The 26,508-nt window shown below is 57.3% G+C and overlaps 1 protein-coding gene across 1 annotated transcript; it reads left to right on the top strand.

Moving 5' to 3' along the window:
• The first annotated feature begins 11,958 nt into the window (after nucleotides 1-11,958).
• RTN4RL1 (reticulon 4 receptor like 1) lies at nucleotides 11,959-24,542 on the top strand. The gene is made up of 3 exons (XM_050714816.1): nucleotides 11,959-12,138; nucleotides 22,887-23,006; nucleotides 23,094-24,542. Exons 1-3 carry the CDS (start codon nucleotides 11,959-11,961, stop codon nucleotides 24,540-24,542), a joined length of 1,749 nt encoding a protein of 582 aa, XP_050570773.1.
• The last annotated feature ends 1,966 nt before the right edge of the window (nucleotides 24,543-26,508 follow it).

Below are 26,508 nucleotides of genomic sequence, written 5' to 3'. Positions count from 1 at the left end.
TGCTCCTCCCCTGCCGCTTTGGGGGACGCAGCCCGAGGAGCCCAAGGGAGGGGACGGAGGGGACGTCCCTCCGCCAGCAGCACCCCTGGTGCCGTCCCCGCTCCGGCTGCCGACGCCGGGTCCGATTTCCCAAATTCAGGCAGCGACTATCCCCCGTACCATCCCCGCTTAACGGCATCTCCATGGAAACCCGCAGCCCTGCGCCTGCCGCCCTGCAATCAGAGGGGACACTTTTAGGAATATTATTTTTGCTGATGACAAATGATGGAGGCTCGGCGCTGACGGAGGAACGCCCGCGCCCGGCATCGCTCTGCCCTCCCGAGCAGCCGCCCTTTCTCTTCCGGAGCCGAGGGCTTTGGCACGTGCCGTGCGCCGATCCAGCGCCTGCGGCGGCGCTGCCGGGGGCAGATGCAGGCCAGGCAGATACAGGGGGGGAATCTTCTTTGCTCAGATTAGGATTGCGGGGTTCTTAAGCCGAAAAAGCTCCATTTGGTGCAGAAAGCTCCTTTTCCTTTTTAATAGCACACGTGCCCGGCTGCTGCTTCCCTCCCCGCAGCGGCAGAGCGTTTCGGAGCCAGCCTGGCTTTGGTGAGCGGCGTTTTGTGATGCATCCCACTAGGGCTGTGGCCATCCCAGAGCCTCCAAGGGCCAAAAGCAGCTCGTGTTCCTCCTCTGCTCGTGGCTGGCTGCATGGGATGGTGGCGGATTTTGGCTCCGGAGAGCCCAGGGCACAACAGGCTCGAGTCGCTCCCATCCTGGTGGTGCCACGGGGTGGGCGCGGAGCCGGAGGGCGTCGAGGAGGCTCTGCGTGCACCCAGCTCCCGGCACCGCTGCTGTGCACGGGGAGGCTGGCAGGGGACACCCATGGGTGGCCGGATCCTGCTCTCTGCCGCGGTTGTTTACCAGGGAGGAGAGGCAGGAGCGAGTTTGGCTGCTGAGCTGTCAGCACTCCGTACGGAGGCAGCCCTGCAAGCGGAGGGGAGGTGCCAGCGCGGCTCCGCCAGCCCCGTGCCGCACTTGGGAGCCGCTTTTATTTCCAGCTGCCTTTGCACCGGGGCTGCTCCCCACTGCTTCGCTCCCCCAAGCTGCTTCCCGCTGGCTGGCACTGGCCGAGGGGTGCAAACCCCTTTTCCCATCCCATTCCCGCTGCTTTTTGGCTCTGCAGGGAGCCCACCGTGGCCCAGATGAGCTCTCATCCGCGAGACCTTCGTGCAGCCAGCTGCAAATCCATGGCACGGCTGGGGGATGCGCTGGCACGGGGACAGATCCCGCTGTGACCCTTGGTGCAAACCCAGAGGGAGGCAAATGCCATCAGCATCCCCACACCTGGCCCAGCCGCTGCCACCAGCTCCTCTCCGCTGGCTCCTGCCCCCGGAGCCGCCCTGCTTCCAAATCCAGCAGCCAGCAGGGTGCTGGGTACGGCCCCGCGCAGCCCCTCTGCCTGGAGCCGGGAGAGCAGCCGGGGCGCTTCCCCCTCGGCGGGGATGCGCCAGGGTGTTTTTGCTAACAAGCCCGGCGTATTATAATTTCAATGGAATTTAAAAAACAAAATAGTCCTCGCACAAATGACTCCGCAGTGCCTCTGCCAGGGCCTAAGATCTGCTGCTATCTATTTTTTAATAATTGAGGGTAATAAATATGTATTTCTTTCTCCTTTTTCCCCGTACTCCGCAGCTTGTCAGCTCCCTGCGTCTCTCCTCTGATCAGACCGCATCTTTGCCGAGCGGGGAGAGGGAAAAAAAAAAAGAAAGAAAGGGGAAAAAAAAAAAAAAGATCCTTTAAGCAAAAAGGATTAAAGCCTTGAAAGTAGGTCTGCCCGAGCCGGCTCCGCTTTCCCCTGCTCCCAGCTGCAGCATCCAGGGCGCGGGAGGGCTGGGGCGAGAGGAGCCTGGATGCGGCCCCGCAGGGTGGCCGTGGGTGCAGAGCCCGGGTGGGGAGCGGTGCTGAGCCGGGCAAGTTGGGCAAAGCCAGGTTCGAGCCGATTCTGCTTCGGCGGCACATCTTCCCCGGCGTTTTATTCCCTTGGGATTCCTTTTTTTTTTTTTTTTTTCTCTTTTTTTTTATCCAGGGGATGTTTGCACGAGGCCGGGCGCGTTGCGCCTCCCGGTGTGCGGGGGCTGGGGGCTGCAGGGACCCCCCCGGTGCCATCCCGGAGCTGCGGCCCCGAAGGCTGCTGCGGGCGCGGGGCGGAGGAGGCGAGCTGGTGTGAAGGAGGAGGCTATTTATAGCTTCCCCTCCGCTTTTGTTCCTTTTCCAGCAGAGCTCCTCTCGAAATAGAAACAGCGCCGGCTGCACGGCCGCTGGACCCAGCCTGGTCGCGGGGGGCCCGGACCAAGGGGGGCACCCCCATGGAGCCGAGCTTCCCCCCCTTGAGATGGGGCTGGGGTGTGCTGGGGGGGGGGGGGGAGCTGCCCCACTGCAGCCCCTCCTGGTGCTGGTGGTGGCCTCGAACCAAGCTGGGGGTGCTTGGGGGTACTTTGGGCGGGGATGGGGAATGGTACCCGTGGGTGCGGTGTGCCCGCAGGGTCCGTCCCTGTCTGGCAGCCCAGCCATTGCCTCTGCTCTTCCCCTCCCAGCATCTGAGCGCACCCCCCTTCCCCATCTCTGATCAATATAGCTGGGAAAAAAACAAAACAAAACAAAGTAAATATTTAATACGATCCAGGGAGCCACGGAGAGCGCTCTCCCTCCCCCCCCCCCCCCCGTCTGTCTCCTCCGCCAGCCGCTCGCAGCAGCTCCCCGGCCGTAATGAGCCTGAGTGCAGCAGGGATCGATGGTGAAGGCAACCTCGGCGGAGGGGTCAGGCCTCCACGTCCTCCGCCCACGCTGCACCGGAGCTGGGGCTCGCCCCCCCTGCGCCCCCCACCCCAGCTCGCCCTCCTGTTGCCCTGCTTTTCCTCTCCCGTTTGTCCTCTCGGGCTCCCCGGAGCGAGGAAGGCTCCGCTGCCCATCCCTCGCCCTCCTGCCCTGCGGGACACGAGTGGTGCTGGGCATTGGCCGTGGGATGGGGGCTTCTTTGGGGGTGCAGGATGGGGCTGGGGTTGGTGCTGGAAGCTGGTGGCTGTGCCAGCACACAGGGAGCAGCTCCTTGGGGATGGGGGCATGGAGCTGGGGGGACTGCGAGCGCCCCCAGAGCTTCCTAAATGGTGCTGAAGTGCTGTGGTGCCGGTGGGGTGAGCGGACATGCTGCCTCCTCCTCATCATCCTCACCCTCACTGCTGCCTGCCCCGTGGGTGCTTGCCCCCAGGCAGCAATGCTCTGCCCATCCCATCCCATCCTGTCCTGTCCCATCCCGTCCCATCCCATCCCATCCTGTCCTAGAGACGTCCCACTCAGCTGCCCAACGCCACCCTTTGAGTTGCTCCAGGCTCACCCCTGTGCTCTTGTCCATCCCCTGAGCCCTGAAACCTCAGAGGAGGGGAAGCAGCCCTTTGGGACGGGCACAGACCCACCTCAGAAGCCCCATAACCCTCACCTGGATGCCCCAGTGTCCCATGTCCCCTGACACCCCCAGGGACCCCAGCAGTGACCGATGTGCCTCGTCCCTCTGCGCTCTCCGTTCACGCACCCGCTGCCGCTCTGGTGCCAAAGCCAATTGAGGGACATTTGCTAACGGGCTCCTGCCAAGCTGCCGAGCTGCTGCCGGGGGCAGGCGCAGTGTGTGATTTACACCCAGGACCACGCTCCCCTTGCTCCTGGGCCACGAATCTGGAGCCGCAAGGTGAAGGAGCGGCGGTTCCCGGCCGTGCACCGCCTGTCCCTGGCTGGGCACCCCCAAATCTGCACCACGGCGCGGCTCCATCCTTCGTCCCTTCGCTCCTCTCCTGCTCCCCGCCACGCTCACGGCTCTGCGCTCCCCCGCTGAATCCTTAAGTGGTTTCAAAGCCCGGCCGTGCGCAGCGGAGCGGGGACCTGTTCGGATTATTAACACGCGGGGCGGGGGCTTGGGCTGCCTGGCACAGCCCACACCTGCTCCAGCTGGGGCTCCGGGCCCGCAGGGGCGCAAACGTGCCTCACTGGAGGCAAAGCCCCCGCGAGGAGCATTTGTCTGCCCTCCCCTTCACTGTGCAAATTGGTTTTTTGTTTGTTTTTCCCGTGGAAAAGCCAATCGTGCTTGGTGACGGAGCCGGGGTGCCGCGGCGAGGAGCCCACCTCGCCGGGCTCATCCTCCTGGACGAGGAGCATCGTCCCCGGAGACGCCTGGCTTGGGGACGCTGATTGGATTTCAAAGCGGCCAGAGGTGGAAAACAAGCTGGCAGGTGCTCCCCGCTCCCCTGGGGTCCTCGTCATCTCTCCGAGGTGATGCTCAGCATCTCCTCCCCGCCAGGGCTCCCAGGGCAGGCGAAGGGGAGCAGAGGAACCTGGGGGGGGACAGGGGCCGGGGCCAGGCCGGTGGCACGGACCCTGCGTCACAGCTGCGGGCTTGTGGCAAGGTGCCGAGGAAGTTTTGCAGCAGCATTAGAAAATGTTGACATGTTTTTTGAAACAATTTCAGATCTGATATCTGCGCCAGATTGAGTTTGTAACCAGCTTTATTGTTTAAGCCTGCTGGGATTTCATCAAAGGCGTCTGCTGTTTACCCAGAACCATTTCATTGGAGAAAACAGCAAACAGACCTGCATTTCTATCTGATTTCACTTTTTCCTTTTCCTCCTGAATTTAAGTGCTTGTGAAAAGCATGGCTGATAAGGCAGAGCAATGTGGATAAATCCCGAGGACTGGCTCGGCAGAGGCTCCACCAGCTGCTCTGTGTTTACTACCAGACCACAGGCAGTCGCGGCAGCGGCTCCCAACCTGGACGAGGCGGTGGCCATGCAGGGACCCTGCTGTCCCCAGCCAGTTTTGGGTCCTGGCTCCTCGGGCTGCGATGGCTGAGGATCCCTGCTGGTGGCTTTGCTGCCGCTTTCAGATTTAAACAACTTTCGATTTAAGCTACAAAGAAGTGAACATTCAGCCCTGCGCAGGGAGCGGCAGTGACCCAGGCAGGAGATGCGCTCGGTGATACCGCAACAAGCCTCGCCAAAGCAAAGGCAGCCACGGGAAGCAGATAAAGATGAAGGAGAGGCGAAATCAGAAAGGGGCCCGGTGTAAATCACATTCATCCTCCCTGTGACTGGGTCCCGGGGCTGCTGGGGACGCCTGCCCTACTCTGTGCCGTGCACGGCCGTGCCAGGGGGCTCCAGGGACATGATGGCGAGGAGCTGGGGCTCAAAACGGAGCCCAGAAAGAGGGGGCACCCTTCCCAGTGCTGGTCTCTGGGTGCTCCTCGTGGCTGCCCATCACCAGCATCACTTTTCCCCAGGGTTTGGGCATCTTCCCCTCTTGGGAGCGGCTTGGGAGGCCATGACACCTTCCCCTGGCCTTTAGGACCACGATGAGATGGGTACGGGCTCGGTGCCAAGGACTGGCTCCCTTGGCACCACGCAGCAGCCAGGGCTGATGCGATTTTGGGCGATGACGTGCTCCCTGCCAAGTCCCCTGGGCCCCATCAGCATCTCCCGGCCGTCCTGGGGCCGGCAGCTCCCTGCACCGACACACCGAGGGCTTGTCCATGACATCCATCACACCTGCACGGTGACAATGTAATTTTTATCTGAGGTTGTTTATTTCTCAGACAGAACTACTTGTAAATTCCGAGAAGAATATATATCCCCGCGTGTGACAGATCCAGCACATGGCGATTAATCTGCCCTCTTAAGACCGGAATGCAAAAGTGTCCCAATGTCACTCCTCTGTGGGGCTGGAGGCCGTGCGCCCGCTCTCCCTTGGCACAGGGTCCCAACAGCACGCCGAGGTCTCCTCTTCCTCCCTTCACCCCCTATGCTACCTGTGGTCTCCCCTCGTCAGGGCAGGGCTGGCTCCAGCTCCTCTTTCCGGAGGTTTATGCAAATACATCTTGTTATTATTATTTTTTAATTCCTCGCCGCTGCTGCTCTGTGGCGCCCCAGATACCAGAAGTGCTGAGGCCAGGCGTTTGCACCAGGTCCTGCAGCGCCCACGCCCCCGCTGGCTGCACGGGGAGGATGGAGACAACAAGGGGACACCGGGGATGTCCCAGGGGGGAGAGGGGACAGAAAGCAGCCAGCGGAGCCACGACAGCAGGTGGCAAAGTCCCTTAATGCCACCAGCACCTCCGTAACATGCTGATGAGAAGGGGACCGGTGGGCACAGGTCTGTTGGTGCTCCGGTGGCACGATCCCGTTGGCAGCATAGGGGCAGGATGAGGAACGGGACATAAATCTTCTCCCCCAGCCCCACCGGCAACACCCCCCGTGCCATAAAGCCGCTTATTTACAGCCGCCTGCTCCGGAGCATCTGGGAAGCGAGGCGCGTCATTTTCCAGAGAGAGCAAAAATGCTGCATATTTCAGTGTCTTTTGAATTTTTTAGGTTTCCCTGAACTGTGCTAATGGGTTGGCGATGGAAGGGGGGAGGCGGGGGGCCCAGCCCAGCTCCCGGCCTGCTTTGCTGCTCCGCCGCGCGCGGCCATGACTGCATTGCTGCTCTTAAAATATTCAGTGCTGTTGGCCACAATTTCACAGCGGGTCAAAGCGCGCCGAGTTAGCGAGAGGAGGGAAGGTGTGACAACGAGATTAACCCCGGCCCCGCAGCCCCGCCGCGCTCGGCAGGCTGAGCACGCCGCGCTGCGGCCGCCTCGTCCCGGGGGGCAGCGCGAGCCCTTGTGGAGGAGGACGAGCACCCGAAATGCCTCGAGTCGTCCCGTGGCTGCGGTGCCATCCAAAACGCTGCAAAGCGGCAGCGGGAGCATCCTTGCTCCGGGCTGGTGCAAAGCTGGAGCCGGCAGTGCCCCATCCTGCTGGGTGCAGGGCTGAGGATGTCCCTTGGGCATCCCAGACATGGGTGCTCCCGCACCCCGAGGTGCCACGCGCTGCACAAGCCTTGGTTAATGCTAACGCCGTGCAAAAGAGCAGCGGTTGGGATCCGGAGGGGATTGCGGACGGGGATTTAATAACTCCGCCATCAGCACTGAGCTTGTTCTGCAATCGCTGGCTTGTCTGCGAGGGCTTAAAGGCGCTCTTGGAGGCAGCTCGGTCTGTGCCACATGTTACAGAGCGGGGCGAGGAGGGAGGGTGCCTGTGGTGTCCAGAGGGCGAACAGGAGCACACCACATCCAGTTACCGTGAGTGTAACACCCAAGGGGAGCAGATCCAGCGTCCCAGCCCAAATCAGGTGGATGCAAGTCCGTATTTCAGCAGTGGAGACCTCCAGCGACAGCCCCTTGCATGGGCAGCACAGCCTAGAGCTGGGCAAATGCTGCACCAGCAGCTCTGCCAAGGCTTGATCCCGTCACCTGCCACCATCCTTGGTCTGTGCTCGCGTGCCACAAGCTCAGAGTGTTGAAGCTCTTCGTGTGCACAAGCAGGGTTCTGCTTGCAAGACAGTGCTGCATGTGCTGGACGCTCTCTCTTGGATCTCAAGGAGCAGCTGGGAGCACTCAGGGAGGTTACGGGGTGTCCTCCAAAATCGGGGACAGCTCCAGGGACACGACCAGCCCCTGGGTTCAAGGGAGGGCTGATGGCACGGTGGGCATCGCCACCGCATCCAGCCCTCACAAAAGACAAAAGCACGGACCCGTCCTCCATGGGGAAATGCACCCGAAATCTCCTTCCCTTCCAGAAAGCGGGCATGCATGGGCACATTTGTCCCTTTGTCACATTCAGGGGGGACCAGAGGCTTTTCCCCTCGAGCTGGCTCCGTGGGTCCCCTCCTGCACCCTCAGCCGTTGGAGCTTGGGGCCGGCAGCCCGGCACAGCAGGCTGTGAGCCCTAAATCTGCCTTATCCCCACTAACGTCGCGGCAGATGCTCTCATTATCCATTTAAACATATAATCCTCCCCCGAATCCCGCTAAGCTCCTGGCCTCGCTGATACCTCATGGCAGTGCGTTCCACAGGTTAATTACGCATTTTTAATTAACCACCCAGCAGAGAGTGACCCGGGAATAAGGGATGCGAGGCTCCAACAGCTGGGACCGGGAGGCGGGCAGTCCCCAGGCACAGCACCTTTCTCCCCCGGAATACCAAATACCCGGGATGCCAGCCCCAGTTCGGGTGCGGATAATTCCCAAATGGAGCAGCCCAGCCCCAAATTGAGCCCTGCCAGGGCCCAGTGCTGCCCTGCAAGCGTGCTCCATCATCTCCAAACGGAGAGCGACCGCGTCGCAGAGCGGGGCCGCCTCTCTCGTACCTGGCTGAGCGCGAGCCAAGGGGGAGGAGGAGCGAGGCAGAGAGGGAAAATCACACGTTGTTTTTAAAAGGCGTTTTTGAGTGAATGCTGAATAGGGTTTGGGAAAATTGCCTTAAAGGCCTGTTCTCTGCAGGGACGGAGCTTTTCATGGAGCACAAGTATTTTGAAACTTAATTGCGCATTTGCACGGGCTAGTGTTTTTATTTCTCTCAGGTCTCTGAGGTGGTCTTTGAAGATTGCTGTCTCTCTGTAATGGTTTTCTTTATCTCAAATAAATTCCACACACCTGCGAGGTGGAGCTGCTTGAAAGAAATGATGTCGAAATTGGCTCTCGATTTAATAAATCTGCAAATGAAGCTGGAATGCAGGGAGACGATGCGACCGGCTGTGCGTCCCCCCGCTCCCCACCTTCCCTCTCTCTTCCTCCCTCGCCCAGTCGCATCAGCTCCTTTTAATCCCCTGGGGGAGCCAGGAGGGAGCACAGGGATGCTCTGTGCGCTCGGGGATGCTCTGGCTGCTGCCTCCCTGCGATGCTGCCTCCCCAGAACCGGGGCAGATCCCTCAGCCCCAGCCCTCTCGTGCTGTCCACAGCAAGTGCTGCCTTCGGGTGAGCTCTCCAAGCCCCAAAACAAGCTGCCAGCTCTGCTCTCCATCAGCTCTTGTCTCTGCCCCGCTGATGGCCGCAGCACCACAAGCCTCATGCCAAAGGATCCAGCCTCTCCTTCGGGTGCCTGCCTCCACAACGCCCCCCAAACCCTGATAGCATTTTCTTTTCTGGCCTCGTGTTTTGGGTTTTGGGGATGCTTTGGGGCCAGAAGGCAGCAGGGCAGTGGGAGCTTCGTCCTGCTGCGCTGAGCCATGCCGTGGCTATCCGGCTGGCCGGGCGGGCGATCAGCTCGCGCTCCGCTTTGGAAGCAGGGCAGAGCACCGGGGAAGCGCCTGCGGCACAGTTTGTCAGCTCTGCACTGTGCCACTGCAGCACGGAGAAACAAATCCCTTTACGGTCCGGGCAGAGCGCGCTCCGGGCAGTCCCGGCTGTCAGCGGAGAGAAATGGACAGCCGCAGAAGTACACAGACAGGTTAATGGCAGCCGCAGATGCGCTATAGTGCACAATTGGATTTCGCCTCCTCGTTTCTCAAGGAATCAGCATCTCTTTCTTGCTCAGAAACCCGCAGCGGGACTCGCCGAGTCAGGCGGGTTCAAGGCTGGAACCGCAAGAAGGAGCCGAAGCCCCCAGGCGCCTGCGGGTCTGCGAGGAGCCCCGGCCCCTCGGAGCAGCGGCAGTGGGGCGAGGGATGGAGAAGGGCAAAGTGGCGAGCCCCGGCCATCCAGCTCCTCGCAAGGCTGCTCCCTAAGAGCCCCCAGTCGGGCAGCGAAGGCCTCCAGATGTGAGGCTGCCCAAAGAGGCCACACTGCAAAGCCCAGCTCTGGGTGAAAGCTTGGTGACTTTATTGCGTCGCGGCGTTTCCTCACGCTGTTCTTTGGCACCACCAAATTTACTGCCGGGGAGTCAGAAACCGGCACAGCCACACTGCCGTGAGCCGCTGCTGCTGGATCTGGTGCTGGGCTCAGGACCTAACCCAGCCCACGGGGCTGGAGCTGGAGCCTCACGCTCGCTCCCATCCCCGCTGGCATCCCCAGCAGCTCCTGGGCCACCCTCGCTTCCGCAGCCCAAACCTCGCAGTGGCGCACGCTTAATTGTTGACCTTGTAAATGCTTTCACGCAAAGCAAGTGCCTTCCCATTTCTCGTCTCTCTTCTTTCTCAATTGATTGTGTCCCTCCACACTTATCTCCCTGAGTGTCTGTCAAAGTTTTTATGCTGTGTGCATCACCATGGTACCTGAACACCTTGGCAGAGCAGAAAAGTACGTCCCCATTATGCAAACCCTCCCCAAGTTTTAGTCACGCTCGCTGGTTCACAGTGTCAGTTGGGAAGCGGCACTCCATCTCCTTCTTCCTTGCTTCTCGGACTTATGTAAAACCACCTTGGGCTCTTCTTAAATTGTAGCTTCCTGGTCCATTTTCTCTTTGTGCTGGGAAAACTGGGCTGGAAGACAATGGGGCGCCTGCTCCCTCTCCTGCTCCAGCAGCAAAGCACAAGGGCCAGGAGCATCATCCCTTCCCCTTCCCCTTCCCCTTCCCCTTCCCCTTCCCCTTCCCCTTCCCCTTCCCCTTCCCCTTCCCCTTCCCCTTCCCCTTCCCCTTCCCCTTCCCCTTCCCCTTCCCCTTCCCCTTCCCCTTCCCCTTCCCACCCATCCCTACAGGTTTTCACTGCCCCCATGCCCTGCTCCCCGCAGCACCACAGCCGCACCAGCCCCAAACCCTCACACAAACACCAACTTCATCCCATCCCGACGCCTTAACGGAGCCACACGGCCGTTTAGCAGTGTTTTAGGAAACCCAGTCCCCATGAAGTCGTCTCTGTTCATCGCCGGGCGGGAGCCGACAGAGCAGGCTGCCGAGGGCTCAGTATTGATAGCGACAGCTCTTCTTGCCGCCTGTGACATCGGCTGTGCCCCGTGATTGAATTATGGGGCTGTAATCCGCCTCTCTGCCGGTTGCGGTCCGTGCTGCGCGAGGCTCAGATGGTGAACTTGAGCACCATAATTTAATCAGGAGCAGGCAGGCAGCGCGCTCGGATAGCCGTCGGGATCGCTCGCCTTCTCCCCACCTCGCGATGTGCTGATTTGTGCCCGGGCGCTCGGGCGATGCCCGGATCCTGCCTGGCTGTTCTGCTCCCTCCGAAGGGTCTGCGGGAGCATGGTGGTTTTTATCCTAGAGCAGGAATTCAGCGTTTTCAGCTCTTGGAGAGACCTTGGAGCAGCATCAGGGCCATAGGGGCGATGATGGGTTTGGTGCTTGTTGCAGCCAGTGCTACCCATCGTTGCTCTGCGCCTTCGTTTCAGTCGGGATGTGTTGGGGAGCAGAGGGACCTCATCCTGCACGTTTGTTCTCCACGTTTGCTCACCAGCAACGAGTTAAAAGTCACAATTTGCAAAGAGCTCGCAACGAGAAGGTTCACTGGGAAGAGCAAGGTGCTAAATGAAACCCAAAAGGTTACCCCAATAAAAGGCAGCAGGCTTTCCGGCTGAGATCGCTTTCCTGGGAGCTGGGGGATGAGGTTGGTGAGCACACAAGGTGTGCAGGAAGGGAGGGATGGAAGGAAGGAGGAGAGGTGCTGGGCAGCTGGCAGAGGCATCTCAGGTGGCAGCAATCCGCGCGGCACCCGGGGGAAGGAGCGGCTGCTCCACGCCCTCGCCGGGAGAGCGACAGCACGAGAAAATTTTGCAGCAATTTCTTTGTAACCGCACCGGGACGAGGCGAACGGGAGCTCAGCACTTACCGGAGGGGAAAATATCGCAGGGGAATCGAAGCAGGAGCAGGGGGGTGTGGGCAGGCCAGGAGGGTGCTCAGCCGAGTACCAAGGTGGGAGCATCACAGGGCCAAATCCTGCAGGCCCTGGTTCTGCTTGCAGGGGACTGCCACTCTCTCCATGCTCACACAGGGAGGGTGTTTGGGGAGCAGCTCGTGGTGGAGATGCAGACCGAAGGCTCTGAACAACACAGCACCTGGCAAACTTGAATTTCATAGAATTGCTCTGAAATATTACAAATATTTCAGTGGGAGGTGGGGGCAGTGTGGCAGGGCCGGGCAGGGGGACCCGTCGGTCCCTGCTCCCCCTGCCTGCCTTCCGAGCAGGGGTGTTTAAACGCCTTTTATGTTGTGCCTCGACTGATGAAAGGCCCGAAAATGGGACTAACAAAGACGGGTTGTACTTCAGAACAAAAGAGCATGAAAGCAGCAGATGCTGTCACAGGAATAAATTGTATCAACAGCGATCAGATGGGAAGTGAGGAGTCAGAATGGAGGTGCTCCCTCTTTCCCGTTTCCAGCGAAAATGTCTGGGTCCATGAATTTAGCCGGAATCAGGTAGGATGAAAGGCTGTGCCTGACAAGGCATTTCAAAGCTTCCGGGAGCCTCTGGAGAAGATGTGGCCACTTGGACAGGGAATTGGAGCCCCTCAGTTTTAATGAGCATCTCAGTCGCCTTCCTTTATCCTCGTGCCAAGATCTTCCCTTTCTTTCCTTTTTTTTCTCTTTCTTTTTTTTTCTTTTCTTTTTTTTTTTTTTTAAGAGCACAAAACTATTTCTGCTGCTTGCAATTTGTTTTAACTTTGCAAAATGTGTATTTAAGCAACACGACAGGAGGAAGCTGAGGGTAAAAGGCTTGCTAAATCACGGCGTGCCGCTTGCTGCCGCAAATTCCTCCCCGTGGCGCTGGGAAAGGCTCAGCACCGCCAGCCCTCAGCCAGGTGTGACAGTGGCGCTGGCGTGGCTGCAGCCCTTGAACCCTCCCCGACAGCCCTGGGAGTGCAGCGAGGCTCCTTGGGGGCAGGGCTGTGTATTTTAGGAAAGCTGCGGCTGAGCATCAGTGAGCAGTGCTGATTTCCCAAAGGCTGAGCCCCCCCCCCGCCCAGTCCCAGGAGGATGCTGGCAAACTGGGAGGGGGAGGAAGGGATGTTTGCTCATCTCATGGGGAGCAGGATTGCTTCCGGAAGCTGTCGGAAGGGAAATGTCCCTTTCATTACACTGCAAGCAGACGCGAAGCAGCACACGAGGCCACCCTGCGTCCCCACCGCTGCCACTTCTGCTGACTCAGCACCTCCAAAAACCGGGCATCCCTGCACCCACAGCACCCCCACCCAGCCCCAGCTGCTTCCCCAGCACAGACACGGTGCACACTCTCACCGCCCGGCCGTGCCCCCTTGTCTCCAGACGGAGATATTTCTCCCCAGCGGTCTTCCTAATGCGAGCTTTAGGCTGTCTGCCTCAGCCTGCCCGTCTCCAGCAGGCACAGCTGCTCCTGGAGAGGCTCCGGTATCACCGGCACCACGGTGCACGCGTGCCAGCGCACATGTTCACCCCTCCCCGCTGCTTCCTTCTTGGGCTGCAGCTACGGGTTTTTTCATTACATCCCCGATACATCCACCTCCTCTTTGGGGAAACGGATTGCAGAGGCTCCAATGCCCGACTTGCACACGATGCCCTATTGCTAGCGCGGACGCGTGCCGCCACGGATGGCTTTGCGCCGATCCCAGGTCTCCATATGTCTCGCACTAACCGTTATTACCTAGCAAAGAAGGGATCGTAACGGGATTTATAATGGCTTACCGAGGAACAGGCTCTGATTAGCTCGAAGGGAAGGGGCTGAAGTCACGTGCGGGGCGTGCGGGGCCCCCGAGCCACAGCAGCAGCCGCTGCCTGGCCAGCAGGGTCCTGGTGTGCATCCACCGGCAGCCCCGCCAGGCTCAGGGGACACTGAGCCATCAGCTTTGCTTTTCCATTTGGTCCTAAGGCGGTACAAAATCACCAGAGCCAGCGCTCCCTGGTGCACATTTAGGGGACTGTGGTTTCAAAGCCCCCAAATCGCCCACCCCATTCGGTTCCCTGCCCCAACCCCAAAGCATGCGCCACCTCTCAGCAGCCTTCAGCGGCTGCGGTTTCTCTCCCAGCTCCTACAAGGACCGACTGTCACCCCAGTCCCTCCTCCCCGCTGTGACAGGATGGCACGTGGGCTCTAATTAATAGAAATTAGACCGCCGAGACCTTGCAGCCCCCACCCCGTAATTGCTCGGCCTTGCTGCGTTCGAGGAGCAGAGATCGGCAGTGATCTCACCAGCCGCCGGCGACGGCAACGCATCCCGTTAACAAGTTATTTTTATGAAGCTTTTAACGCAGCAATAGCGGGCGTTCACGTGGTGCTGGGAGTGCTCAGCACCTCCAACGAGCCTGCTCCCGGGGTGATGTGTGCTGGGGGAACGGTGAGGCCGGGATCCGGCCCGGATGCTGGGCAGAGGCGCAGTGGGGCTATTCACACCGCCGTGCTTTTATCGCTCTGCTTTTCGCGAGCTTTCTGTGTGCTGGTAAAAAGTTGAGTGCGAAGCAGGAGGGGTCTCGTACAGCCCACGCTGCCACGCACATCCCCTGGGGACGGCTTCGGTGTCACGCACCTCGCCCCGAGGGGGGACACCAAAGGCCCAGGAATGGAGCTGTTGTGCCCCTTTAGGGGTTGGGAGAGAGAGACCTGAGGCTGGCCAGCTCCAAATGACGCACTGGCTTTATTTTTGTGGGAAGAAAATGTGACAGAGCTGGCCGCTTTGATGCCCGCCTGCCAGTCTCCTTCCCCCCTGCTGCAGGCAGGATTATGTGCTGCTGAATGGGGAAGAAGGCGCATCGCGGGCTCCAATTTGCCCTCTTCTCCACAAAACGCAAGGACACGCAGTAAATGTGAAATGCAGAAAAGACTGAAAAGGGATGAAAGGCAGCGGCCGCGATGCGGTGCGTAATTGGCTCGCGGAGCTCGGTGGCTCAGGACGTGGCTGAGGTCGGGACCTCGGCAGGATCATGCGTTTGTAGGGACGATGCTCGCCCTATTAGTAATGCTAGCATAAAATCCCTGCAAGAAGGGCTGTTCTCCTCTTTGTGCCTCCATTTGGTGACATCCAGGTGAGGCTCTGCCCTGCAGAAAATCCAGCACATCCCCAAGGCCCCGCTGCCGGGGATGGGGAGCAGGCAGTGGGCAGCAGAGAGAGGGCCTGGAAGCGGGGCAGCTGTCACTTTGCTCCTAGATCTCATGTTTGCTCTCTTCTGGCTGCATTTCCAGTCCTAAGGAAAGCCTTCACGGGTCCTAGCCAGCTGCTGGCAAGGGGAAGGAGCGGGTGAATCTGCTTTCTCTACGCATTAGTTTGTTCCGCGTTTGATACTGAGCTGGCTCGTGCTAATCTTGGGTGGTTTTTGTCATTTCATCTGCAATTGTTTCACTGTAAAGCACCTCAGAGATCTTGGTAGCCGCTGCTTTACAAAGGATACCGTCCTTATTATGCCTGTGAATGAACTATTTTGCATTTCTGTGAATGGGAGAGAAAACTTGTCACCTCAGGACAAAAAGGGAGTGGAAGCATCTGATGATCCCCTGAGAGCCTCAGACAATCCACTAAGCTTAAGTCATCCTCCTCTATTTCTCTCTCCTTGGAGGCAATTGGAATTATCAGTCCCTTCTCAAGGACCTAAAGAGCTCCCTGGCCTCTGCCAATTCCCGTCCCGGCTCTTGGCTGCTGGCGCCGCTGCCGGGGCCGGATCCTGCAGGGTGTCAGGGTGGCAGCACCGGGGCTGAAGATCCTGCAGGAGCCGTACCTGCAGGATGCTCGTGGCATCCTCTGTGCTGTTCAGGCCTGGAGGAGCAGAAGTATCATGGTTTCTAGTGACATCTCCAACCACAGCAGGACCCAGCAGCTCTGTCACCCATCCACAAACCCAAAGATGCCACTTCCCTCCCATGCATCAGCTCCAGGAAGATCCAAGCAGGACCTTTGTGCCCGATGGGACAAGGCACGGGAGCACAGAAAGATCTCCAGCAGTAGGATTTCAATCACCCTCCCTCCCACAAACGAGGTGGTTTTCCCTCTGTGCTGAGGCACCAGGGCAGTGGCAGCACCCGAGCCCCGAACCGAATCCTCTCCCTGTGCTCGGGGGGCATTGCTGCAGCAGGAGGAGCATGGCAAAGTGGGGTTAAGTAGGGCGGATTACATGGGGAAAACGCGCTCTACATTCCCTCTGCTTCTGCACAGATCCGTCCTGAAGTGAGCATTTAAATTAAACAAGTTTTTATATCCAAGCTTCCAATCCCACAGCCGCTCCCACCGCTGGCTTCTGCTCTTCCCCCTTTCCTTCAGCCCGAGCAGAGCAGGGAGGAGATGCAGCCGCCAAGAGGAGTGCTAATTAAACAGGGACTTCCATATTAGGGTACAAATCCTCTGGACCTGCACAAACCCTGCCAATTTCTGTATTTATTTATTATTTTTCACTGCAATTGTAATTTCCAGCGGTTCCTCCAGCACTGGGAGAGAGTTCAGGGGCTGCTCTCGGAGAGGATTAGCGTGCTGGAAGCATTATTGCTTTCCTTCGCTGTGAATTCAGGAGCGATTCCCTGATGGCTGCACTCTATATAGAAGTGAATCGGTGCTAATTTGTTTTTGAGGATCACACATCCACCAACACGTGAAAGACAATCCTGCCTCTTGATGTATATTTCGAGTTGGTGCTACAGCAAACAACAGAAAATAAGAAAGCAAACGAAGCCAGACCTCCCTCGCCCGGAAAGCCGGAGCTGGAAAAGAGCGGACATTTGGGTTTTTTTTGAGCTCCTGCAGCCCCTGCCGGGAGCCTTGGTTTGGCTCCGCTGCCCATGGTGGATGGCAGGGGGAGCAGAGCAGCGCGAGCTCGAGCATCCCTGGCTGGTACAGCTCTTCTGCAGGCACGGAAAGCCTAAGGGACGCCGCGTCGGACAGGATGTCAAAGAGACTGAGCATAAAAGGCTCCCTTCTCAGCAACCAGCTTCTTTTTTTTTTTTCCCTTTTAAATCATCCTCGGGTTTAACTGCGAGAGAGGAATAAATGAACTAATTGAATCTGCAGCAGCCCAGGGGCCGCACACCTGGCGGGCGGGCAGCCGCCCCGCCACCCTCGTCCCTCTCTTTGTCTGCGTGATTCAGAGGGACGCGGTCCGCAGGGAGGGATCAGCCCCGGCTGAAATGGAAGACAAAGCTATTGTTTCAAACAGAGTTATTGATTTTTACATTATTACACTATGAAATTTATGGTCTGGTTTCAAACTGCAATAGGAGTTAATGACCATGATCCAGAAACTTCCAGGTGACCTTGGCCTTGACTTTGGTGGAGGAAGGGGAATAGCTCCAGATACCGGGTCAGCAAATGTACAACAAATCTGCGACGTCCTAAAGGACTTGATTTTGGGGTGCCTCTGCTCCCAGCTCCGCCCTGAGCTTTGGCTCGCAGCACACTCCAGGCTGGCTGACAGCAGTGATGGAGGTGGCGATAGCTGGACCTCCTCAGCTCCAGACAACACTTCTGCTCTTAGGCAACATCTTTCTCCTCCTGAACCCCCTGGCCAGAAGCACCGTGATGTTCTCATTGCTCCTGAGCACGCTTCTCCATCCTCCACCGCCCACCCAACACAGCCAGGCTGATGAAGGCTTTGCTGTGCTCAGCCACTGCTGGAGAAATGAAAACCACTGGGCTCCGAGGTGGCCAAAAAGCACCAGGGATGGGAGGGAACACAGCACAGGACAAGAGGAACCCTGTCAGTGGGGGTCGGGGTGGCTAACAGAGGTTTGCACCCACTAGCCCAAGAGGTACTGGTGTTACAGAGGGTGTGTAAGGGCTGCAGCATCCCCAGACTAAAGCCTTTCCCTGGTTTTGCTTTAAAAGATACCTCCCAAAGCATCTTCTGGCAGCAGCCCCTTCCCGAAGCTTTCCCTAGCAATATTCCCTCCAAATTTTCTTGCATGCATCTTCCCCTGGGAACAGCCTCTCCACTCGCCAGCACACGGACGCAGTTTCCAGCTGCTGTGGGAGGGTTTCTTCTCGCCGTGCCTTCTTGCTGGAATATCCCTGACGCTGCACTCCCAGCTAAAGTCGCGTGAAGCCGGTAGCCTCCAAGCTCATCTTCTGCCTCGGAGGTCATAATTGCCATTAAATCACAGCTTGCCTAACCAAATTATGCAAAACCGAAATTATCTCCAATGATTTTTATGTTGCTGAAATGTTCCAGAACTGCCGGGGTGATGACTGGGGGATTGGGAGCAGCTGTCACTCCATCAGAAACCATAACTCCAAACAGCTGGGATCTGTCAGTTATTTATGACACCGTTTGGAAAAAAAATAAAAATAAAAAAAATGATGAAGGTGGATGGGTGGTTGCAGCTCGAGAGGCAGCTCTCGTGCCGTGTCCGGCGGCTGGTGCTGCAGGGAGCGGAGGCTCCGAGGATGCCCCAGCGGCATGGGGTATGAGGCGGGCACCGAGACGGCTTTGCACAGAAGCTGAAAGCAAACTGCTGCTCACTGGGGAATTTGGCCTTCGTGACAGTCAGGGCAGGCTTGTTTATTTTAGCCTCTGTGCCGCAACGGGAGCAGGGGGAGAGAGGGAAAAAAAAAAAAAAAAAGGCAGCTCCTAACCACGGGTCTGACACTGCTTTGTCAAACCGTCCCAGATCTGAAGTTGAGCTCTTGGCTTGCACCCAGTGGCTGTCTCTGCTCAGGCCTTGCCTTTCATCGTCCTTCAGCTGGCATATGAAATTGTGACCATTCGAGGCTCCTTTTCCTCCCTAAAACAACAGTTTCTCTCTGTCGTGGCGTGAACATCCCATTCCGAGTTCGTTCCCAAGTTTCAAAGTGTATTTTCCTGTGGGGCCGCAGCTGTGTCTGTGTGCCCCAGTACACTCGGGGCTGATTTAGAAAGGCTCCTTTGATAGGTACGGGGTGTGAATGGGGCAGGAAGATCTCTGTAGCTGGTTGATAGCTACAGGCAGTGTTGCACCAGGTGCGAATTTGGCCTCAGAAGAGTGTGAGTGATGAGCAAGCTCCTGCCTTTTTGATAATACAGACTGCGAGCAGAAGCCAGATGCTTTGTCCCCACTTGTAGCTTGCTCTGGTTAAGTATTATTATTTATATTATGTAGCAGCTATACATAGTGTTTTATGGCAGTAAAGATCCATAAATCAGCAGCCAGAAGACGAGGGCTTTGCTCTAAAGAGCTTATAAATCTAACAGCCTGAGCAGAACTGGTAATGGACACAGCGAGCAGTCGGACAAGTCGCATGTAGACAGGAGCTAAGATAGGGCTCCCCAAGCAGATGGCGTTTTAGGAGAGATTTGAGAGAGAAGCAACCTGCTCCATCCCAGAGACCAGATCCTGCCGGAGAACCAGGCGGGCCGTGACCCACATAGCTTGCCAGGGTGGAGAGGCGAGACCACGGTGCTGAGAAAAGCAGCGAACAAAGCCAGCGGGCAAGGGCTGCACCTCGGGGGCTCCATGCGTGCCGGTGACCCCGCTGGGGCCGGAGCATCCCTTCTTCTCCTAGGTCCTAGCTGAGGACTCCTAATGAAAATACACAACATTGCATCTCTAAATAAACCGCTACAGCCCTCTGAGACACAGCAAAGCATTAAAACACTTACAATGCAAGAAAACGCCCGGCACAGGTACAGCCCTGCGGTGCGGTGGGGACAGGCTGTACGCGGCGCCGAGCCACGGCCAGCATCCCCGTGGTGATGAGGGATGTGCTGCAGCCACTGGAAGCTGCCCCCGTGATCCCAGGTACCAACCCAGCCTTTCTCCTCTCCTCCTGTGCTGGCACCGGTGTGGGGAGGAAGGTGGGCAGGGCTGGGCGGCACGGGGAGGTTTGCTGCGTCTGGACGAGCGCGCTGTCTCTGGGCGTCTGCATTCTTCTGGCCGTTTCAGCTCTTGCACAAATTGAGGCTTCACGCTAAATGCATTATGCTGTATAACAATTAATCCCGCGCTGCATATAGAAAGTCCTTACTCATCAATAATGCATTCGGGAGGAGTGATTTTCACTCTCAGTAATAAGGCTAAGACAATGGAAACAAGCAGGTAATGGAGAACATTTATAATGATGTTAATCTAATAATGAGTATAATGCTGTTAAAAGTAAGACTGCAAACTGGACACATCCAAAGATAAATTATTTCAAGCATTCATTAACTAATGCCTAATTAATGCCCAATTAGAGAGATGCTGCATGGGAAATGGTTTGGACAGCTCGATGAATTCATTCCCATCACTAAAGCCTCAGCCAGGAGCAGGAGGATGCAGAAGGACACCGCAAGCTGGGTGACACAGCTCGTGGCAGTGGGAGAGCGCTAGGAGATAAACACACCCGTTCTGGTTTTATCCATGTCAGCAGTGCTTTGCTTCTATTCACTTGGCTGGCAGGTTTCTGCAGGATTTTTCTGTGCCGCTTTTGAAGCTCTCCCTCCCCGGTGAGCGCCGATGCGCCTGCCGGTGCCCCTCCACCTGCCTCGCAACCTTTACAAGATGCAGTCAGGAGGTTTGCACCAGCAATAGCGAGCGTGGTGAGTCGGCCGGGACTGGACTCTGGGGGAGCAAAGCACAAAGAGGACAGGGGCATCGTCCCCATGGGGATGGTCCCACCGACGGTGGCTACAGAGACCGAGGTACTCCCAGCCACCTTGGCCATTGCCCTCCTGGGGCCAGCTCAGGTCTTTGGTTCTAGGGGTCTCATCCCCAAATCTAAACTTTGACCAAAACACGGCCATCTCAGAGCAGCTTCTCATGGCAGGAGACAGTCAGCAGATTTTATGGGCTGGGAGAGACTCATCCTTGATGAGACCATGTGCCCTGAGCACATCCACCAAGGAGGTTTCCTCTTGCCTTTCTTTGCTCACCTAATTATGACTTTTTCTAAGCATCCTTCCTTTTCCTGTTTCCACATTCTCTTTATCCCCGAGCTGCAGTGTGTAGGCAGAAAGAAACCCCTGCCTTTTCTCCCCACCATCATACTCTTGGGAAGAGCAGAGCCAGCAGCACACCCGAAACAACCATCCCACTGCCACCACCGACAGCAGGATTTGGCTCCTTTTCCAGAGGAACTTCAGCCATTAACTCAGGATCACCGGATAATGAAAGAGATGGGCTCAGCTTCCCCTGACCTTCTCCTCCGGAGCCGTCGGGCGCTGAGAAGCTCCACGCTCCTTTTCAACGGTGTTTTTCACCCTTGCCACTTTGGTCCATCACTATGCATCGCTACCAGCCGCCTGTCATCACCGCCTAGACGTGAAATTTGGGATGCTATGCAATCCCTGCCCGGCTCCTCCTCCCGCCGGTAATCCTGTTAGCCTGGCAACTATCGTGTCACGGAACAGCGCATAAAACCGGCGTTTGGAAGCAATATGTAATCTTCCAACCTGCTGCTCATAGCTGGGAGATGGTTTATTGATTCAGACCCTTGTGATTTGGTATTTGCAATAACAGACTCTGCATGTGGGAGATCGTCACCGTGCTTGTGCCTGGCAGGATTTTACTAATAAACATAAGAGCTACACCAGTCTTTGTAGTTCGGTGTCACTGAAGTGAAGCGGGGAATATAAAGCTGTCCCACCTCAGCAAAGCACATCCGTGGGTAAAAAGAAAAAAAAATAGACAGCAGAAAGTGTTTCTGCACCTATATGTGACTGTAGCTTTATCTTGATGATTGTTATCTGGGGATTGGGTAATCAGAACATCCCCAGGGGGCTGCTGTTCCCGAGGCTGCGTGCTGGGAGCTGTGGCGAGGGCTCCTGCTCAGTGGGGAGCGTGGGGCAGCCGCAGCCGGCACCCTGTGAGGATCTGGCCCGAGCCACCAGCACGGCCCTTTTCTCATCACGAATGCACTCCAGCGAAGCCAAAACGGCACGGCGGTGACTTGGAGAATGTTCCTTTCCCTACACAGCCGTAGGAGTTTTCGCGAATTAAGCACTCCTGGCTCCATCCCTGTTCTGGCAGCGGCGCAGGGATGAGCCATCCCTCCCGCAGTCGGCACTTCGTTGCTGCAGGGCAGAGCCTGCAGGAAGCCCCCATTCCCATCCCATCACAGGCTTGGTCCAACACTTTGGCTGGCGATGCTATCTTTTAGGAAAAAAAAAATACAGCAGTATGGTCAGAGGCGACTGTCTCTCCCTGGTAATTTATGAGAGCCTGAATAACCCAGTTTATCTAAAAACGTGACAGATTTGCATTGAAAGAATGGGCCCAGATGGACAGGTCACCTGCTATTAGCTACCCAGTAATAGATCTCCGTACCAGGCAAAAGGCAACACCAACGAGAGAGTTATATTTCAAACAACGTTAATAAAAAACCAGTGAGGCTTTTTGCCTCCCACTCGTACTCAGCTGTAGGCGCTTGAAAAGAGGGACTGTAAAAGCCCAAGGGGTCCAGCACCACAGCCGATCTGGTGGTAACGACATGGAGTAATTAGAGGTGAACTCCACTTCCACTCTTGTTTTTCAGATTATTACAAGCAAATCGCAGTGCAGGGACTCTGGGGTAGGATGGCACTGGCAGCTGTACGCCGCTCTCATGTTACTCCTTTCTCCCGTGAAGTCCAGAGGCAGAATTCATTAGACATGAGCAAATTTTGTGTGTAAGAGGAAAAGCAGATCTAGGAGGAAATCTGAATGAGAAATGACAGGCTGGTGCAATGAGTCTGAAAAGCCACTCTGCGCAGAAGGAATAGCCTGAAAGCAGGCATGGTGCGAGGAGTGGGAGCACGCCGGGAACTGGGCGGCGAAGCCGGTGCTCCGAGCAGAGCCAAGGGAGGGGATGATTACTGCCTTGCTTGCTTCTCATGCTCAACAGCGAGCATGCCCTGGTCACGGGCACATCCTCTATGTAGCTTTAGGAGATGCAATCTGCTTTGCCACAGGACACGTATTTAAAATATGTCTGAGCACCCGCTTCTAAACCGAGCTCTCTGCTCAGCCTTTCCCACCGGCTGCCGACAGCACATCTCCTGCGAATCACCCCTTGGTTGAGGCACATGCCGGTGCCAAACGGGCCACGAGGGGCACGGCTGTGGCTACGGGAGGGCACGGAGAGCAGCCCCTCTCCCGCAGGAGGGTTGGGGCGTGCTGTGCAGGTGCACGGCATGGATGTATTTTGGGGTGATTCGCTGGGGATTGCAACAGCTGTGTGCCAGAAGCTTGGGTTATTTGAGAAAAAGATTAGAGGAGCACACCTCTGTGGGTTTGCATCTCCTGCACGTCCCTGCTTGCTTTCGCACCCTTGCGCTCCACACAGCTGCGCTTCCCCCGGCTGCCCCGCCTGCCTGCAGCCATGGGCTGCGCTGCGTGCATCGCCAGCGACGATTCCCCCGAGAAAACGTCATCTGCCCGGCTCGGCCGGCAGCGCGTGACTCAGGCAGGTGGTGCAAGGAGGGAGGAAGCTCTCCGTAGATCCCGTCCAAAAAAGCACCGTGTGCAGTGAGCCCACTCATCGCGGTCGCAGCCGTTTCTGAGGCTCAGTCGCGAGCGGCGTGAATCGGGCGCGGTTTTCGGCAGGAGGGATGCTCCCCCTGACGCCACTCTCCCCTCTCTCCGAACAGGGGCCCTCGCGGAGCTGCTGCTGGTGCTGCTGGGGCTGAAGGTCCATGGCACCGCGGGCTGCCCCACCGACTGCGTCTGCTACCCCTCGCCCATGACCGTCAGCTGCCAGGCCCACAACTTCGTCACCATCCCTGAGGGCATCCCCGAGGACAGCGAGAGGATCTTCCTGCAGAACAACCAGATCACCCTGCTGCTGCGGGGCCACTTCAGCCCCTCCATGGTCACCCTCTGGATCTACTCCAACAACATCACCTTCATTGACCCCAACACCTTTGAGGGGTTCGTCAACCTTGAGGAGCTGGACCTGGGGGACAACCGCTACCTAAGGGCTTTGGCGGCGGACACTTTCCAAGGGCTGGTGAAACTCCACGCCTTGTATCTGTACAAGTGCGGGCTCAGCTCCCTCCCCAGCGGGATATTCGGCGGCCTCCACAACCTGCAGTACCTTTACTTGCAAGACAACCACATTGAGTTCCTTCAGGACGATATTTTTGTTGACTTGGTTAACCTCAGCCATCTTTTTCTCCATGGAAACAAGCTCTGGAGCCTCCATCAGAACACGTTCAGGGGACTAATAAACCTGGATAGGCTGCTCATCCATCAGAATCAGCTGCAGTGGGTTCACAGGCGGGCTTTCCACGACCTCCGGCGACTGACCACCCTGTTCCTCTTCAACAACAGCCTCTCGGAGCTGCAGGGGGACTGCCTGGCCCACCTGGGAGCCCTGGAGTTCCTCAGGCTGAACGGGAACCCCTGGAGCTGCGACTGCAAGGCCCGCTCGCTCTGGGAGTGGCTGCACCGCTTCAGGGGCTCCAGCTCCAGCGTTATCTGCGAGTCCCCCGAGCGGATGCATGGCAAGGACCTAAAGGTGCTGAGGGCCGAAGACTTTAGGAACTGTTCGGGCTCGGAGTCGCTCCACCAGATCAAAACACACACTTTCTCGGCAGCAGACAGAGGAGCCTCCAAAGCCCACCACCCCCACCACTCCTCCAAGGAGAAGGGCAGCGAGCGAGGGGCCGAGAAGGGTTTGCACAGCAGCCAGCCCGCGCCCCGGCCGGGCTCACGCCGCCCCGGCAAGAACTGCACCAGCCACAAAAGCCGCAACCGAACCCTTAAGCCGGTGTCGCTGGGGCCGCGGAAAAGCGAGCACGAGGTCCACGACTACGTGCCCGACTATCAGCACAAATTCAGCTTCGGCGTGATGCCCACGGGCCCCCCGAGACGCAAGGGTAAGTGCACCCGGCGGACGCCCATCCGCGCCCCCAGCGGGGTGCAGCAGGCGGCCGGCAGCGCAGGCCTCGAGGCCTCGCGCCTGGTTTTTGTGCTGCTGCTAGCGGCCGTCATGCGCTGAGCCCGTCTGCGGCGGAGCGGATCTGCACTGCCACCCACCTACAACGGACCAGAGTTTCTTTTCTTCTTCTTTTTTTGGACGTGGAGAATTGGGGCCCCGCCGAGGGAAGGCCGGCGGTCTGCGGGCGTGGGCGGCAGCGGGCGCGGGCGGCAGGAGCGGGTTGAAAGGCGTTGTCGCGCGGTGTCACCAACAGCTGAGCCCTGCACCGGGAGAAAAAAGCCAACCTTACACAACCGGTAACGGGGACGGCGGCCAGCCTGCCGGCGACGTCAGCCGGACAACTGGAAACTTGTGAAATCCTGTTAATTTGAGAGTGCGCCGAGTGACCCCGCCAATTACCGCAAGGAACATAATTGCTGTAAAAAACGATCACCAATTAAGCCTACACTGTTTCTCTGAAAGTGAGTGCAAGGACACTTATTCTCATGTAATAAGGACATTGGTTCTCCCACGTTTTAGCCCTTTTGGCTCCAAACCCACAGGCCAAAGTTGGCTGGAAATCTATTAGAAGACAATCTCAAAACCCTGAATATCTCAGGCATTACAGCAGAACAGGGCTTGCCTGCTGGGCTTGGAGTAGCCAACTACCAAAGGAAAGACTGGTTAGAGGTGGAATAATTAAAAAAATTTAAAAAAACACACACAAAGAAAACAAACTTAAAGAAATGAAGTACCTGCAAGGAGGTGCGTTTTTTGTAACCGTGTTCACACATCTGAAAAGCAAACCCAACAAATGCACAGGCCCCCTTCCCCTCAATTATCCATATGTATGTCTTATAATGTTTATAAACTATATGGAAACTATATCTTCAGAACTAAGGATTGTATTGTTGAATTTATAGCAGAACAGTATATCCTTTTCTCAAGACCACAAACGGCAGCAGTGCCTACAGATGCTGAAAGCCATCCGGCAGCCTCAGTGCGCGCGGGGGACCAATGTTCTTAGCAATTTAGAGCACTAAACTCTGGGAGGGGTCTGGGGGGGTAGTATGCAATGCAACAAAGTCCATATACAGAGAGCCAAAGCTCACCCTTACGTCCTAATTTGTAAGAGGGGGGGAGAGGGAGGTGGATTAACAATGCCCGGTCCCAATGCACACAGCCACAGAGCTCTGCCTTGGGAAAGCGCTGCGAGCCCCGGGGCAGCGAGGGGCTGGGGGCTTCCAGCGGTGTTGGTCGCGTGAAGACCTTTATAGCTGGCCTAAGGTTTTCACTCGGGCGGCAGGTTTGTGGGCTGCAGGTGGCCCTGACAGTGTCAGGAGCAGGGTTTTTTTTTCTTAAAAGGAATGGGTCATGCCGTGGGGAGAGCCAAGAGAAGTGGGAAAGCGCAGCGAGCGCGGGACCTGCGAGAAGCACGGTGCCCAGCATTTCTGGTCTGCAGTGGGAAAGAGAAAGGCCCAAGAAAGCCATGGGAAAGGGTCGTGGCCAGCTGAAGGATGGGAAGAAGGGCTGCACATTCCTCTTGTCCTGAGTTAAGCCCCGCAGCCGATGCCAGGTCGGGATGTTCTCGGTGTTCGGGATGCGCTCGGTGTTCGGGATGTGCTCAGTGGTCGGGATGTGCTCGGTGGTCGGGATGCACTTGGTGTTTGGGACACGCTCGGTGGTCGGGATGCTCTCGCTGGTCTGCTTTGTGGCCATGCCAGAGCCGCGGGCAGCACCCAGTGCAGCCCGTGGGTGCTGCCTGAATTCTGCAGTCGGTGTTAATTCCCTGTCGGCGTGGATATGCAAGACAAAACAGACACTGAGGTTAACGAAACAAGGGAAATAAAAGTGATCTTGGACAAGAAAAGGCTGCTTTTCATTTCGTTATGGTATCCTAGCTGGGGAGGGGGGCACTTTTCCAGCATGCAACTCCCAGTGGCTCCAGGCACAAGTCCCATTTTACAATGTGGGTGCCGCATGGTTAAGCCCACACCACCCTCCCTGTGCCCCTAAAATGATCCCAAGTGGGGAGAGGGCATTTACA

This window comes from Cygnus atratus, chromosome 20 (assembly GCF_013377495.2).
Source record: "Cygnus atratus isolate AKBS03 ecotype Queensland, Australia chromosome 20, CAtr_DNAZoo_HiC_assembly, whole genome shotgun sequence".
In the NCBI taxonomy this organism is placed as follows: domain Eukaryota; kingdom Metazoa; phylum Chordata; class Aves; order Anseriformes; family Anatidae; genus Cygnus; species Cygnus atratus.
Note: the sequence above shows the minus strand (reverse complement) of the source record. Positions and strands in the feature narration are given on the sequence as shown.